Source organism: Trematomus bernacchii, unplaced genomic scaffold (genome assembly GCF_902827165.1).
Source record: "Trematomus bernacchii unplaced genomic scaffold, fTreBer1.1, whole genome shotgun sequence".
Classification (NCBI taxonomy): domain Eukaryota; kingdom Metazoa; phylum Chordata; class Actinopteri; order Perciformes; family Nototheniidae; genus Trematomus; species Trematomus bernacchii.
In genome coordinates, this window is record NW_022987720.1 from 10,760,565 (window position 1) to 10,777,709 (window position 17,145).

Genomic DNA, 17,145 nt, shown 5'->3' on the forward strand with positions numbered 1-17,145 from the left:
ATAGGACACACCTCAATAGTTTTAATGTCATTTGACCCAATGACCTCAAATTAATGCAGCATTGTATTACTACACTAGACAAGTATGACACATCTCTTTATTGCATATTAGCCCTTTTTTTATACTCTACAAATAATTTTACGAACATTCTTTACAGAAACGTGTTGAGTGTGGTGATGTTTCAGATTTGTTTTCAATAGTATAAATACAAAATAGGTGATGTTGACTTTTAGAATGGGATAATAAAGGAACATTTTGCCAATTTCCCCTAAGAAATGTATGCCTGTGTTGGTTCAAGTTTGTATCTTCTTGGTCGAATGCACTTATTGTAAGTCGCTTTGGATAAAAGGGTCAGCTAAATGAAATGTTGGTTGTGTCACAGTCCAATTTGTTGTTGATTGCATTTGATCAAAGGAAATAAAACAAGTGTAAAAAATAAATAACAAATGTTGATTACAAGCTATATACTTACAAATTAAGTATTTAAAAAATGCATCGTAAAAAAGTCAAAAAGGAAAAGAAGATTTTAGAATTTAAAGAAAGGTATAACCTGTTTGTACTCAGGAAAAGAAGGAATCAGGAGACTTGTCATTTTTTATACATATTTTAAGAAAATACTGACAGATGCTAGCAATGACTATATACAAGGGTGTTCATAACAGCAGGTTATTTTGCTATTTAAGGAGAAAAGCGTGAACTTGGCTGGCGGATGATATAAAAACAGATCGATATGACGGACATCACTGGCTCGGCTTCTCACTTCTTGGACAGCTTGACTTGTTTATTTTTTGGGGGCGCCCACTTCAAACACATAGTGTCAACTGTGGAAGAGACAACACAAAAGAGAAACATTTTCATAAGACACAAAGCTAGGAAGAAACCATCCATCTTTTTCTGGTTTTAAACCCTAAAAAACTAAAAATGTTGGTATTATTGTTTCAGTCAGAATGAAGGTCGAATTAAGGGAATAAAAGAATTGCAATGCCTAATATGAAATGTCTGGACCTACCTGTGATTGGTGGTTTTTTGTACTGGGCGCTCTTCAGGTGCTCCTCTACCAGTTTGGGCGTCACACAGATAACGTGCTGACCTTTCCAGTATTTCACCATATTGAGCGACTGCAGTGTGCTGATGATGTCACTCTGCGTGATGCTGGTCATCTGGCTGAGGGACAAGGAGAGGGAGGAGGGTCTGATATGAGCATCAAAATCAGATAAGAAAAATGGCTTGGTGTCCGATGGTAATGGATCTTGTTATCGTACAGTATTACACGGCTTAGTTGAAAGGTTGATTGCCATTGGCTTATTTTGACATTGAACAGTATGCCCTTGCTGTACAGCAGACCACTGTTAATAACACTCTAATCGTAGGACTATGTCCAAACCTATCAATGAATTTTGGAATATCTCGTGAATATTCCGATTTTTTGAAAGCACAAAACTTTGAATACATGCTTGATCTGTCCCCAATAAAGAACTTTTTTTTTGAAGAAAAAGCAATACATGTTAAATGAGAGAAAGAGCTGGACAACAGAAAAATCAGCAGGAGACAGACAGGAAGTAAACACTAACTGGAACACCATAATACTCTGGCAGTGTTTAAAGACTGGTTAATGGAAAATAAAATGTGAACAGACTGACAGAAACAGGGCAAAAAACGTAGTCAGTGCTGCAGTTGTTTCATGAATCTGTTCAATATTCTACTTGTGAAAAACGGATATGACTCTCTACCTGAGGTCCTTGATGGACAGCGTTCCTCTGAAGTCCCTCAGAATCTCCAGCAGGACCCAGGACCAGTAACTTCTGTAGCTCAGCTTCCCCAGGTCAGACAGAGGCTTCTCTGGAGAACCCACTGCACTCTCCAGCTTAGACAGCTCATAACCTGCACACACAGCAGCACAAACTCAGTGTTAAGACAAGAAATTTGGTTTTGTGACAGTTTCCACATTTTTGAATGAAATAAAATAAAAGATAAACATCACGCTGAAATAACGCTGGTTTTTGTTTTTGGCTGTGATCATTAACAAAGAAAATATTAAATTGAAGGTAAACTACATATATATATATATATATATATATATATATAAAATTGTAGGGAGTGTATAGGCTAATCTATAATGAAAATACCTAATTAACTGCATTTTTTTAATAATATGTTCCATCATGAGCTGTTCAAAAACATATTTGCTGCAGTCATGGTCTCTCACTTACTGAAGGCTATGAGGAACTTCCCGTAGCCTCTGCGTTGGTACGGCGGCAGTGTGAGAATACACGCCACATTATTCCCATCTGGAGACTCTTTCTCCTGGAAAGACAAAAAGGCAAACAGTTGTTAATTATTTCAGTATGAGATGCTCCCCACCACTATTGTTAGAGTCAAACATTGAGATTTACACACTTTTAAAATGTTTTGTAGAGAAAATGCATGCAACACTGCCACAGAGATACATACATTGCCTATTATTAAGAAACATGGTATATAAAGTTTAAACACAACTGTGGCTAAGAAATAAAACTCCACATGGTGCATACAAGCGAGATCGGACACCAGTTAAAAAAAAAAACATACTTTGGAGAAGTAGCCGACGATGTGCGCTCCCTGTTTGTTGACTTCAGTGAGAATGTAGAAGATGAAGGGCTCTACGTCAAAATAAAGCGTCTTGTGGTCGAGGAATAGTTTTGCTAGAAGACAAAGATTTTGACAGTAGATCTGCAAACAGAGACCAACAATGAATCACAACGATGATCAACACCATCACAAAAAAAAGTATTTCAGAATTAACTGATTCCTAAAATAAATATCTGTCTAGTTTTATTCCACTAGAAACACAGAATTGACACAGAGACCATTATTAAGCATTAAGTAGTAATTCATATTCAGGTGTTGCTAAAGCCTCCAGGTGGACTCACCTTGTGGTCCCGCCCATCCACTTCATACACCGATATGTTGCTTCTTCTGTAGATTTCTTTGCCTGAAGGCTGCTTCCACTGACAATGGGACTGAGGAGACAAAGTCATAAAGTTCAAACCTCTTGCAGTCAGGTCGTCACTTAATCACTGCTATTTTTTAACCTTGGTACAAAACATTATCAAATGTTGCTTTCACAGGTGGGAAAATGTGTGTCACAAAGAAAAGCACCTTTTCCATTTTTTTTCAGTTTGAGTTAAAATTCAAGACATTCTGCAGCACATTTACTATGACTGTTAATTTAGAAGAAAAATAAATTTTATTTCACAAGTTATATCTCTATCCTTAAAGGTGGCGTAGGTAAGTTTGAGAAACCGGCTCGAGATACACTTTTTGTTATATTCCATGGAATGCTCTTAACATCCCGATAGCAATGAATATCTTAAGTGCTTTGACAAAAAAAATCCATAAAAAACTGTCATCCGTGGAAGCCGTAATACTGTAAAAAGCACGACCAATCATTTTAGCCGGCCCGGCTAAAATAACTGGATGGCCTACCTGCCTGTCAGCCTTCCATCTGTGCACAAACTTATCTCGTGCCCTCATTGGTCATGTGCACGTTCGTGTGTGTTGGAGGAGGGGCTCTGTAAGGAAGTAGCAGATTTCTTCCGGCTGTGTATTTTCAAATTCTAGCGCACTCGAGCTGGTTTCTCCAAAATTACCTACCCCACCTTTAAGACAGGTAGGCCATCCAGTTATTTTAGCCGGGCCATGGAATATAACAAAAAGTGTATCTCGAGCCGGTTTCTCAAACTTACCTACCCCACCTTTAAGACTTAAAAAAAATAGGATAGAGGAAATTGGAGCTACAGATACATTGGCACGTACAATGTTCCTGACTATTTCAAAGATAGGGGCTTTTGCTTGCAAAAAATCAACCATTCCCAGCATCATAAAGCGAGGGGTAAGCTGCACTTACAAGGTGATGTCTGAAGGTCTTCTCGAACTTCATGTATTTAAGGCAGTACTCGCAGATCCACAGCTTGGGCTGCTTGCCGTAGTCCTCTGGAAACGGCGAAAAGTACCAGGCGTCAATCTCAAAGTTTCCTATCTGGATCTTATCCACATATTTCACTTTGGTGATCTGAGGGAGAGACATGCCATTGAGTACAGTGAGGAACAATAACTTAAATCACAAACAACAATAAATACACAAGCCAAATGATGTAAATAATGTAGAGAAGCAGACCAAGGTTATTTGCTTACTGTATTTCTAGTCTTTAATAACAGAAACTTACCGCCTCATGCTCCTTCTCAAGCGCAGCTGTTGTTGGGTCCATCTCAGCGTACGTCTGCAAAGAAATCACTATTAGATAAATATCTACCATTTAGAAAAACGGCATGAAATATAACAGACATAACGGAAAACACCCGTACCTTCTGTACATGGTTGATCTCATCATGCTTGCGCTTCTGGTTGCGAGTGATTTTCCTTTCAGGCTGTTCACCCAAATCCCCAACGGCTCCGATCTCTGTGCTCTTCCTCACTGCATCCTTCACCTGCTTGGTGAGTGCCAGACGGCCCTTTAGCACCCATTCATCTAGCCGTCTGTTGACTGCATGCCAAAGAAAAGATCATCATGGTCATTGTCAGAGTAGTGGGAGAAAGTGGGTATGGTCAAATAAAAAAAGGGTATACAAAGAAAGCAAAATGACAATGGAGCATTAGCAAATAAACGTTGATGATGTAGATGTTAAGGTGTTAAATGTGCATTGCATTCATGATTATCATTTGTTCATGTACTTACATCCTACATAGTGGACATAGAACTCCTCCCTTCCCTCCTGTTCATTCAGTCGGGACTGAATAACCTCTGCTGTATCTGGAAAGTGAGAAAGATCCAATGATACTGGTGTCAGGTACAAATAATAAGCTTTGCAACTGCTGAATGTCACGACTCGCCAAACTCCATTCATTTTTCTGCAACTTGACTCGTTTTTTTGCTTTTTGGCATACCCGGTTATTGTTATCTCAAATGATAAAAAGTGACATGTTATGTGTTGGTCTATAATACAATTCGGCAATCTCATAATCACTCAAACTGAAACGTTATTCTATTTAATCCATTAGAAATACAATTGTATTAGCACGCCTGCTGTTTGCACTGTTATGGTTTTATAACCCATGCCGAATGTTCCAGAAAGCCCCGCTGCTCTGCTGTAAATTAAAAATATCACAGTAACGTCTGACTGTCACGAAAATCAATAAGACTTTGCGCAACATTTCAATTTAATTTGGTGTGAATTTGGCCTAAAACACAAGCAGAGTGCACGCTTCTAACGTTAACCCGCTTACTGAAACAGAGACATCACTCACGCCATGTCTTGTCGGCTCGTTGACATAAATACGTTTCTCCAATCTCGACCGACACCTCCTGCTCCCTGCCGCAGCAGAACACCCCACCACCTTCCGGGGTGTAGTGAATACTCGATCCCCCGGCTTCTCTCAGACGGCCAATGGCCTCCGCCTCATCCTCCTCCCCGCCACTGCCGTTTGAAGAGCACGCAGCCGGGATACCACTGTCCATTTCACCCCGCTCACTCTCCATATGACTGGAATCCATGTCTACATCCATTACAGGCTCCGAGTCCGTGTGATTCGTGTAGCTTTTGATAAAGTCGGTCCCGCCAGTCATAACCTTAGCAGTTTTGAAAACAACAACACGCCTCTGCGATCCTGCGCAGAGTATTCTCAGGGGCTGGTCTACAACAAAAAAAACAACTGCCAAGATGGCGTCGGTGGGAGCTTCATCATTACGTAGTTCAGTTTCCGCCTCTCCCAAACAACTACATCTCCCATGAGTCTTAGCAGCGCCATGTTGTTTAAAGATATATTGAACCTCTTTAATTAACCCTTCTCTTGCATTAGGTCATACCTTTATATATACAGTCTATGGGTCATACCCATAGACTGTATATATAAAGGTCATACCCCCCTTCCCATACTATTTTCGGTCAAAATTGACCGGTGTGTTTTGCACAGTGATATCTCTGGAACCCCTTATCCAATTTTGATGGTTGACATCTCATTTGAACAGTCAAAGCAAGTGGAATCAAGGGGTGACAGACAGAATGACACCAGGGGTGAATTTCATGTTATAATTTTGCAGTAAGTGATGTATTGATTTGATACAAGCAAGTTAGTGTTTCATTGTGTACTTTCAACTACAGTATATGGTCCGGACCCACCGGTGAGCCCATCAAGTTCAGCATTCACTGCATTCACTGTGATGAATATAAAATAAGACACTGATACTGTTTTCCTCAATGAACATTTAGAGAAAAATAAATATTCAGGGCTCCTCTCCCTCAGGGGCCTCTTCCTGGTCTGTTGACTGTTGGTCAGGTTCATAGTCTGGATCGCTGTTGTCTTCCATTTCTGAGACATCGTCCTCTATGTCTGGTTCAATCTCCTCTTCATCTGGTTCAAAACATTTGTCCAGAGCCTCTCTCTCTCTCTGTGTGTGTGTGTGTGGAGATATTTTCCACCTGCAGGATGAACATAATACACTCATACCCATTCATTTCCTAAGGCGGTCAATTCTGACCAAAAACATCATGGGTGTTTCACTGTTGAATAAATCACAAAAAAATCAATGCAAGTGGTGATCGTCAATTGTATATGTTCAGAGGCCTAGTGTGGAGGATAACATAAGGTCTTGAGGCAATTGGATGAAAAACACAATATTTATGATCAAAAACAAAGTCACTCGGTCACTTTTGACCCGAAACGCAAGAGAAGGGTTAAGTGAAAACACTAATCTCACAGTGTTAAAATACACCAGTACAAGTGAAAGTATTCCATTCAGTATTTAACAGTAACTGTATGTAAGCAGTTCAATTACAGAAAAGTATTTAGCCTATTGCCCAGTGATATGTAGTTAACGTACTTAAAAGTTAAAGTATTAGTTATGCAGCAAAATGTGCCCCGTCAGTGCTTTAATGATATTTTTTGTGTTTCTCGATTAATATTACAACATGCATTGCATTGAACAGTTGTATGTTTTTTAACTGTATACTGTTTGACAATTTAATCTGCAGAAATTCATCTTGTATTCTATGAAATCCTCATGTTTGTAGTTTTGTCACTTAGTTTTTTTGGGGAAAATAGTCCCTTTAAAACAAGAAACCCATTCTTCATGGGGGTATTTCTAGCCCAATCCGTGTATAAACACACATTTTATTCCTGCATTTAAAAATGTACTCAGGTGACAGTACTGCAGTAAGTGTTTTCATCATCAAAAAGCAACAACCATCTGTATCTGATATTAGTGTGCATGTCAGTACAAACCATAGAGCGGGTTAACGGCAATGTACGGGAGGAAAGGAAACTAAGCTGAAAGTCGTTTCTGGTGCAGGGCTTTAATTTACGCAGACTGAAAATGGAGGCACACGCACATTTGTTCACTGGCCCTCCTGTTGCCCTTTGTCATAGAACCTCCTCCCTCGCCCTCTCTCTCTCCACCACATTGTGCTGGAAGCCCCTGACGTGACCCCGGCGGGGCCCCCCACCTCTGTCGTACAGGTTGTTGGGCCCTCCCCTGCTTCTTGAAGCCCGCCCGTCCCACTGGTAGCGCCCGGTGGTTGGGTCCGAGTCCCCCCAGTGAGGAGCCCTTCTCCTTCCACGGTGACCCCGCCCGCCTGCAGCTTCTTTTGGGCATTCAGTGTCCAAGGCTGCCTGGTACAGTGGGGGACCCTCCCCAGACATCGGGGTCTCTGCCGGGACCACCCTGCCTGTCTTAGACTGACAGAATTCTGCATTCTCTTGCATTTGTTGGTTACCCTGAGCTTTAATCGGCCCCTCGTGGGAGGACAGAGACAGTTTGTGCAGGTGCTCCGTGACGGGGGCCGCTCTCCGGTGATGTTGCGGTCGGAACCGGCCTCCTCTCCTCGGCCCCCGCCTCGGAGCCTGAGCGCCCCTGCATTGGGAGAGTCCAGGAACAGAGTGGTCCACTCTGAAACCAGTTTCATACGAGGGAACCTTAGAAGCAGAGGGTGCCGGGGGGGCGGGGGAGGCGTCTGGGTCGAGGTTTTCGTTTTCAGCAGCAGGTGGAGCCTGTGGGAGTTTACAGGCGTCATGTTAATCTTTTTGTATAAAATGATGCATATGGGAGCAGTGCTGTGCAAAGGTTTTTTTCACTTTTTAGTCTTTATTTAGTTTTTTTACAAAGAGTTAACTGATATATTCGTATCTGACTCTAAAAAAACATCAAACAGAACATTTCTTAAATTATCAGTGTTCCCCTAATGATAGTAGCCTGAAGTTTCTATGTTTAGACAGCAGCTCAAAATGTATTTTTTTAGGCATAAAACTCAAATATACACTGGGCAAGATGTCCTCAAATAATATATTATATTTGAACTAAATAAAGTCACTTAAAAAGGTCCCATGTCATGGCCATTTCTACTGATCATAATTCCATTGTTGAGGTATAATAAAATAGATTTACATTGTGCAATTTTCCAAACTCACATTGGTTTCTCATACAGTATGTGTATTCACTCTCTGTCCTAAACGGCTTGTTGGAGCTCCTGCTTGTTGCAAATTTCCCCTCTGTGGGACTAATAAAGGTATTCTGAATCTGCCCCCCCCCTCCCTGTGAGCCCATTGGCCGTCTGCGAGACAGCGAGACACCGCGGAACTCAGCCTGGGCACACACACACACACACCTAGGGATGGGTATCGTTAAGGTTTTAACGGTACTACTACTTTTATCGATACCGCTTATCGATCAGGTCTTTTAACGGTACTTTTATCGGTTCATTTGGAGAAAAAAATAAGGTAAACTAACTAAACAAATTGTGAACAAAACTATCATTGCTTTTTATTTAAATTAAATAAATAATATTTCACATCAAAAGAAACAACAATGTTTTAACAAATCGTATTAAATAATCTGATGACAGAATTGTAAACAGAATAGCTGAAACTTTAACAAAATAAATAACTCAGTTACCTCTAATCATTAACCCATGTTTGTATAATTGTGTTAACTCTGTGTGTTGCTGCTAGCATACATAATCTTTGAGCATGTTTTCTCTCACTGATTGTGCTGTTATGTTAAATGTTTGTTGTTTGTGTTTCATGTATTTGTGTCTGGATATTTGTCTGTTGATGTTGGACATGGACGCAATTTTCAGACTTGATCTGACAAATAAAGTAATATCGTATCGTATCGTATAACATACCTGACGTGGAAACGTTACTCGTGGATGGGGCTACAGAGCTACTAGAAAGACAGTCGAAAACGGTGCATTTCTCCGTTTGACTGTGGTGCACTTTTGCTAAATGTTTCGACAAATTGCTCGTGTTACTGCCCTTACATGCTAAACTCTTATTGCACTTTTGGTAACGAGCATTGTCCACATCGAGACGGGTAAAGTTTAACCACACCTCGGAGCGCGTTCTCTCAGCCATCTCCTCCGTGTGTGTGTGTTGCTGCATGTAGCAGCTGAGTGTGTAAACTGCCCCGCCCCCTCGCACACAGACGGGGGAGAGAGATCTCTTGTCTGGATTGGAAAGATCGAAAATACTAAAAATAATCATAGACGCATTTTGCAGTCTTTTTGCGTATTACAAACGGAGTTGGCGACACTAAAGCTGCAATATAATGTTTGTGTAGCAATAATACATATGACATATTTTTTAGATGTCTCCAGTACCGATAAAAAGACCGATAACGTCGGAGCTTAACGGTACCACGGTCTTTAATAACTCAGCCCCGGGGACCGTAAAATACCGGGGCTCGGTACCCATCCTTACACACACCCGCAGCCTGGCTGGGAGTTTGTGTGTGTGCCCAGGCTGAGTTCCGCGGTGTCTCGCTGTCTCGCCGACCCCACACCAGTGAGCCAGCTCACAGTGTCCCGCTCCTCGCAGCAGCGAGCCTCGCAACGTCCCGCCGAGTGTGTGTGTGTGTGATGAAGTCCACGGATTGGTCCAAACGGCTCCGCGGACGTTACGTTACGTCACTATACCCGAAATACGTCACTATACCCAAGAAGTAAACAATGGAAAAAGAGAAATCTCCAACGAGGCGTTCTGGGGCAGCATAGACAGGTCTTTTCTGTGTTAGAGTTTTACTCGCTACAGGGTGTACTTTGAGGGTTTGTGACTCTGCAGACCGTTTACATGCAGAAAAACCTTCATAACACACAAGGGGACGGGTAATAACCGGAAAAGCATGACATGGGACCATTAACTTGAAATTATGTCACAGAAATACGTTTCCCCTTAAAAAGTATGTATGATGAAATCACACAATTACAATATTTTTTTGAAACACAATATTTTGTATTTTCTAGAAATGGTTACTGAGGAAAACAATACATTCTAAACGTGTGTGATATATAAGAGCAGAACACTGCAACCTGTATCTGAACCCAGAAATCCAAATACGTCAGATGCAATTAAGAGAAGGAATCATGGAACATTTTAATGTGACGTGATTTATGAGCTGCAGCCGGTCTAAATGTGTGGCCATATCATTTCGGATTCATTCTCACCTCGTTGGTATGGATGAGAAATCGATTTGATTCCACCTCCGGATCAATGATCCCCCCTTTAGACCGCTGCCTCTCCAGAAGCTTCTGCAGCTTGCACCACTTCTGCTGAAATTTTGAACCAATCACCACTTCGTCCAGCTGAGTGAGAAAAACAAAAGACTTTCAATGGTTATTACTGACTTTGGAAACGACTTCCAAAGTGGTGAGATTGTGAAATTAAGCTATGAGCCGCAATAATGAACTATTTATTGAATTAAACAATGATGCAACATAAAATAATAAATATTCCCATCGATACAAGTACATAAGGTGCACTATGTTACCTCGGGCAGCTGGGGTGCAGGCGAGGACAGAAGCTGGTCCACGTCATACGACAGCGGCTCTCTACACACCGGACACACCACAGTCAGCTCCTGTGAGGGGAGTCAGAAAATGAAATCACTTATAAACAACTAGAACATCTCCTCCTTGAGTCCAATATTGACTGTTTGGGAATATCTGAATCTTGGCTAAAACAGTCGTCACCATCCACTCTTGTATCTATGTCAGGATATAATGTGTTTAGGAAGGACAGACTGAAGGGAAAAGGAGGGGGTGTGTTGCTTTATGTGAGGAATACCTTTACTTGCAGGGAGATTGCACTCCCAGCTAATATTGAGTTTGATTGTGTTGGTGTGGAAATCACACTATCTGAGGAAATGTCCCTCACCATGATTTGCCTGTATAGACAACCCACCGCTAAGGTGGATTTCTATGACCAGGTAAAACTCCTGCTGAATTCCTGTGACTCCAACAAAGAGCTAATTATTGTAGGAGACTTTATCAACTGGAATGACAAACAAAATAGAAAGAGCTTAAAACGGATCACGGATAAACACAACTTAATACAACTAATGGATCAACCGACTAGAATAACCAAAACCTCCAAGACTATGATAGATTTATTATTTACAAACAAAGCTGACAGAATAGTTAAAACCTACAACTTCCTGACTGGTCTTTCTGACCATAATCCTGTTCTTTTTGCCAGGAAACTCACAAAAAAAAGGTTCATGGCCACACCTAAAACCCCTGCCTTGGGTTCACGCTTCATCCCCAAAAACCTGCAACAACGTTTTATGGAGGCAGTGAAAATGATTACCGGTAATTGGGGGGACACTCTGTCCTCTGAAGACATTGGTGAAAACAGTAATCTGTTTATATCTCAAGGAGAGGGACAGTTAGGGACAGGAAGGAACATCATCTTCCCTGGTTGAATCTACAATGCAGGAATTTGATTAAATCTAGAGACCAACTATTAAAGCACAGCTTAAAATCCGGACTATCCACTGACAGACAGAAATGTACTCATGCTCGTAACAAGGTAACTCAAACAATAAGACAGGCCAAAGCTAACTTTTTCATCAATATAATTGAAGGTGAGAAAGGTAACAGTAAAAACGTTTGGCAAATCCTAGGTAAACATAAGAAACAGGAAAATAATGCTCTAGAATTAAAAATCAATGATGCCCTGATAAAAGACCCTGCAGTGTTGGCCAGCTCTCTAAATGAGTATTTCATAAATAGTGCTCTGAACATCACAAAGCTCTTCCCGCCATCTGAGGTCTCACCTAGCCCGACTGTGGATACACATCCAGTTTTTGACCTGGAGGAAATCACAGAGGTGGAGGTAAAACATATCATCTTAGGGTTCTAAGGCTACAGATGCAGATGATTTAGACACCAACTTTATAAAGACAAATATTGACAGTCTAATAAAACCAATTACTATGCTAGTAAATCAATCTATTAGCACGAGGGAGGTTCCATCATCCTGGAAGGTGGCCACGGTGACACCGATCTTTAAATCTGGAGATAAGGCAATGGTGTCCAATTACAGACCAATCAGCATCCTCCCCTGTGTCTCTAAGGTAGCTGAGAAATGGGTGTCAAAACTAATCACCAAACATTTAGATAAAGGTTTCGCTCCACTCCACCCTATGCAGTTTGGTTTTCGTGCTCACCACTCCACTGAGACAGCTAACTGTGTCTTTGTGGAAAAGGTTAAATGTATGTTGGACACGAGCCCATATGTAGGTGCAGTCTTCCTTGATCTCAGGAAGGCTTTTGACACTGTTGACCACCAAGTGCTCCTTACAAAGCTGACGTATTTCAATTTTTCGGCAGATTCAATACAGTGGGTTAAATCTTACTTATCAAACAGAAAAGAGTGTGTTTTGGTCAACGGTACCAAATCCCCCTACCTTGTGAACCCTGTTGGGGTTCCACATGGTTCCATTCTTGGACCATTACTGTTTTCTCTGTACATTAATGACTTGCCTAATGTATGTCCTGAGTTGAATGTGCAAATGTATGCCGATGATGCGGTCATCTTTGTACACGGGAAAAATACTGAAATAATCACATCCTGTCTCTCAAATGCATTGGACAAGGTTCAACACTGGCTGAACAACATTTGCTTACAGTTAAATGCAACAGAATTAGAACTAGTCCCCCACTTCAAGTATCTTGGAGTCATACTGGACTCGAACTTGACTTTTAAGAAACATATCAAGAAAGTATCCAATACCGTTAAATTCAACTTGCAACATTTAAAACAAATTAGACCTTTCTTAACTGTCAATGCTGCAAAGTCATACCTCCACTCTATGATTCTATCCCACATTGAATACTGTTTTACAAACTGGTCGTTTGCTTGTGCCACACACCTGAAACCAATAGAACAGCTGTACAAGAGAGCTATCAAGGTATTTGACAGAAAGCCTTATTCATACCACCACTGTACCATCCTTGAAAAACACAATTTCTTGAGTTTTGACAATTGTAAGTCTTTTAAAAGTATGTGTTTTATTTATAAATGTTTACATGGACTGGCCCCCCCTCCCTTAGGGGAATTCATCCACAAAAAACACACTGGACGCTGCACTAGGTCAGAAACCAGAGGAGACTGTAGTCCACCGTAGACGGACCACTTTCTGTCAAAATGTCCTCTCCATTAAAGGCAGCACATTGTGGAATAGCCTCCCAACTGAGATACGGGATTGTCCCACCCTCAATAGCTTCAAAGGTCAACTCAAAGAATGGTTGAGAAACAAACAGACGTGTAATCACCGCGAGATGCACTTTAACACAGGGGCATCTCCTCTTGCACTTTATGTAGCTCTTTTATCTCCTCCTGCACTTTATATGACGTAGCTGCTACATTGCACTGCCTTGTGGTAAATGCTTGTATGCTGCTCATGCTCTTTCTGCATATCATGTATTTCTGTTTGCTATGTATATAAATGTTATGTTCATAAATGTTGTATGTGACGGGACTACGGAGGGAAACTAGCTCAAAGCTCAAATCCGGCTCATTTACATTTCAAAGCATTTTTTTGTTTAAAATGTTCATTAATGTGCAGTCCCGGTTCAAATAAACGATGAAATGAAATGAAAATGAAAAGAGAGACACAAAAAGGTTTGTTTGGCCGGAGCTCCTCTCACCTGACGCTGGGTGTGGTCTCGGGTCTTGTCCTCCTCTAACTCGCGCTCCCTCTGCTGGAGCTCCCTCTCTGCGTGGCTGGCGTAGCGGCCGAGGCAGTGGGAGTGGAAGTAGTGGTAGCAGCTCGTCTTGGAGAACGTCTCTCCCTCCTGGAGACATCCAGTGCACAGAGACAAATTAAATGGGTTTGCAGAGGCAGATTTTAGGAACATTTCTGGAAATATCTGCTGACAAGAAGTTCCTTAAGAAATATACTTTCCTTTTCAACATTTCTAATTGGAATTCTTTTTATTTATTTAAATAAAACAAAAGAAGGAAATACATCCATATTCTATTAACTAAAATGAATTATAGTGATAGACAAAATGTTATAGGGATTGATGTTGTTGTTGATGATGATGATGTACCTTAAAGCCATAGAGGCAAATGACACAGTTTCCATGAGGAATATTGCTTTCAGTCAGGATTTCTTTAGCTTTCTATAGGAGAAAAAAAAAAAGGAGAAAAGTTAGAAACTTGACTTCAAGCAGCAGTACTTCTCACTATTACCATTATGTATGAATTAAATAAAAAGCACTATATATAGTGACCTCAATGAGCTGATACAGCACGGGTGAACCCAGACAGGACTGAGCCTCCAACTGAAGACACTTTTGGACACTAAAAGAAAAGGTGGCACATGATTACAGAGTTTTACACTCCAAAAGAAACATTTCCGAGCAGAAAGTAGTGATAAAAGAGTTCAATCACACTTTATTACCTACTGATCTTGTCATCAGAAAGCCCCCGAGGGTTACGAATGGAGATTGCTGGAGAAGACGAGGGATACTAAGCACACAAAACAGGGAAGAGAGTCAAAATGGAATTATGTCCATCAGTGTGTTGAGCTTTACAGGTGGTGTTATAGCACTATGGCAGCATTCCATATTGCATACTTTTTCTATTAGTATATACTGCTACTGCCCTAAAAAGTATGTACGGTTGCAGGCAGTATGCATACAAACGGGACTACACCCTGAGTTCCAATACATACAACTAAAAAAATGTAGTATTTCCCAAAAAATAGTATGTCAAATGTAGTATGCCAAAAATACCTGGATGTCCTACACAGCATCAGGTCCCATATGAAAAAGCTCAAAGTTCAAGGTGCAATGTTAGGACTAAGCACTATGTCCGAATTGCATGCATATCAGAATCAGAATAAAAAATCTGATATTTGTCACTATTATTTTATATTTTATTTGTCAGTGTGGCAACTAAATAGTATACTGGTATGTTTTGGAACGCAGGACTGTGGTGTTTTCAGTTGATTGTATCCTTACAGGTACATAGCAGACACCTTATTAATGTGAGCCGTGGAGAGAAATGTGAGCAGTGTTGTATCAATAAACCTCATCACAACACAGAGACTGACATACTGTAAACACAGTCCAGTAACAGGATAAGATCATAAATTATGTACCTGCTGATCCAGGGTCAGAGTCAGGGTGAGGCGGACAAACTGTGAGACAGAGTCCTCAGCTGTGGACGGGTACAGGACCAGGCTCACCTCCCAGCACCTGCAGGACACAGCTGCAGCTTCAACAACACTCTCTAAACACAGATAAACTCTGAAGCCAAAAAGGCAGCAATCATTATGCAGAATGGCTCAATTAAGGACGATACACTTGATATGATGTAATAATGTGCATTTTAATGTAACTAGAAACTAAAGTTGTGCAGTATTGTAGTATAACGTTTCATAAGATGGGAATACTCATGTATAAGTACTTCAAAATCTGTACTTGATTACAGTAAGCTTATGAAGCAACATGATGTCATTTTAGCTCATTTTTGTCTCACCCTTCTTCTTTCCTGTTGACCAGCAGTTCATCCAGATAGATGGACTGCAGCACCTCGATTTCAGACAAAACACTGCGGAGAAGAGAAATATGATGTTTGACTTGTATTGATGCCATTCTGTCCTGTTTTAGAACAGGTTGACACATTATGCTAGCGTTAGCTGGTTGCTAGTTAACCATATAGCCACAGCAGAACTGCTACATTTCCTCTGATGTTAAACCGTCACTAAATAAATAAACCGGATATCAATTATATTGAATGTCATGAAATGTGTTTGATGGTAAAAAGAGGAAATACATGCTGTAAACTAACTCACTCGCACTCGGCTGCCATGATGATGTTTGTCGCTGTTTGAGCTAGCTGCAGCTGCTAAAACCTTGATATAGCACACGGTTCTTTCAAAACAAAAGTGTCACGGCAAGAATTATAGTTAGCTCTAGTTACCGTTTAAAATAAATCACGTAACTAGACATTTACTGGATCATTTTAGGTCTGATTTAAACGTAACATTCCCATTTATGAAGGGAAAGGGTGAATGGTCCTTCTATAAATAAATAAATAAATACAAATCATACTGGGGCCTAGATTATAAAACTTGTATTTTGAATGCGTTCACCGGAAGTACCAGCATGTTGTTATGACTGACTTGATGTCAAGTGACCATGGAAGGGAAATGTGCTGATTTCCATTGCCCTCTAGTGGGCACAGTAAGAACTGCACAATATAAATAACAATAATAACAATACTGATAATAATTATAATGAGTCATAATGTCTTTAAAAATGACATTATGACTTATTATATTATATGACATACGAGTCCTATCATTTTAGTTTTTTCATCATTGAGTAAATGTTGGAATGTGTGTTTTGGGTTTTGACCCATGACACATTCATACAGTGATCCATTTTGTGGGAATACATCTTTTGAATAGTTTTCATCATTCATTGTTTGTCTACCATTAAAATGTTCGTCTTGTAAAACACTTCGCAACTTTGTTTTGTTTTGTTAATAAAAAATATGAATACTTTATTATTGTTATTTGGCACTAAGGTGCTCAAAACGTAAGTCTTTTCTTTAACCACTTTAACATACTGTATGATAGATGTTGGATACACCACTAATAACACCTGCAATACTCATTTACACATATACACATCTGTCTCTCTCAGGGGCGGATTTACAGGGGGGCAAGGGGGGACAGCTGATCCCACACTGTAGATTCCCCCCAGCTGCCCCCCTAACTTTTGTGTCCCTAAAACTGTACTTGTAGAAGCAAACTTACACTATGTCCACAAGCTTCTCAAGTAACGAAACAAGCAATATATTCATTAAAAGTGAATAAT

At 40.5% G+C, this 17,145-nt stretch overlaps 2 protein-coding genes across 2 annotated transcripts; both read right to left on the reverse strand.

Annotated features, from left to right (window-relative positions):
• Nucleotides 1-582: 582 nt before the first annotated feature.
• On the reverse strand, nucleotides 583-5,688 carry kat8 (K(lysine) acetyltransferase 8). The gene is made up of 11 exons (XM_034143699.1): nucleotides 5,285-5,688; nucleotides 4,716-4,790; nucleotides 4,345-4,523; nucleotides 4,206-4,259; nucleotides 3,887-4,051; nucleotides 2,910-2,999; nucleotides 2,569-2,709; nucleotides 2,211-2,304; nucleotides 1,731-1,881; nucleotides 1,010-1,164; nucleotides 583-821 (listed from the first exon to the last, which is right to left on the reverse strand). Exons 1-11 carry the CDS (start codon nucleotides 5,601-5,603, stop codon nucleotides 757-759), a joined length of 1,488 nt encoding a protein of 495 aa, XP_033999590.1. The 5' UTR covers nucleotides 5,604-5,688; the 3' UTR covers nucleotides 583-756.
• A 1,622-nt stretch (nucleotides 5,689-7,310) lies between these two features.
• rnf25 (ring finger protein 25) lies at nucleotides 7,311-16,383 on the reverse strand. The gene is made up of 10 exons (XM_034143700.1): nucleotides 16,116-16,383; nucleotides 15,800-15,871; nucleotides 15,420-15,516; nucleotides 14,718-14,785; nucleotides 14,548-14,617; nucleotides 14,365-14,436; nucleotides 13,960-14,106; nucleotides 10,797-10,886; nucleotides 10,474-10,611; nucleotides 7,311-8,023 (listed from the first exon to the last, which is right to left on the reverse strand). The coding sequence occupies exons 1-10, from the start codon at nucleotides 16,130-16,132 to the stop codon at nucleotides 7,397-7,399; spliced, it is 1,398 nt and encodes a 465-aa protein (XP_033999591.1). The 5' UTR covers nucleotides 16,133-16,383; the 3' UTR covers nucleotides 7,311-7,396.
• Between the last annotated feature and the right edge of the window lie 762 nt (nucleotides 16,384-17,145).

What these genes read in the sequence shown, in the direction of transcription:
- rnf25 (XM_034143700.1), bottom strand. An exon ending in GTCAACAGGAAAGAAGAAGG is followed by an intron (nt 15,517 to 15,799) that starts GTGAGACAAAAA and finishes TGTGTCCTGCAG; the next exon opens with GTGCTGGGAGGTGAGCCTGG. An exon ending in CTCTGACCCTGGATCAGCAG is followed by an intron (nt 14,786 to 15,419) that starts GTACATAATTTA and finishes TTGTGTGCTTAG; the next exon opens with TATCCCTCGTCTTCTCCAGC.
- kat8 (XM_034143699.1), bottom strand. Translation starts at nt 5,603, where the DNA reads ATGACTGGCGGGACCGACTTTATCAAAAGCTACACGAATCACACGGAC. An exon ending in CTATGTCCACTATGTAGGAT is followed by an intron (nt 4,524 to 4,715) that starts GTAAGTACATGA and finishes TTTGGCATGCAG; the next exon opens with TCAACAGACGGCTAGATGAA. An exon ending in AGACCTTCAGACATCACCTT is followed by an intron (nt 3,000 to 3,886) that starts GTAAGTGCAGCT and finishes TTGTCTCCTCAG; the next exon opens with TCCCATTGTCAGTGGAAGCA.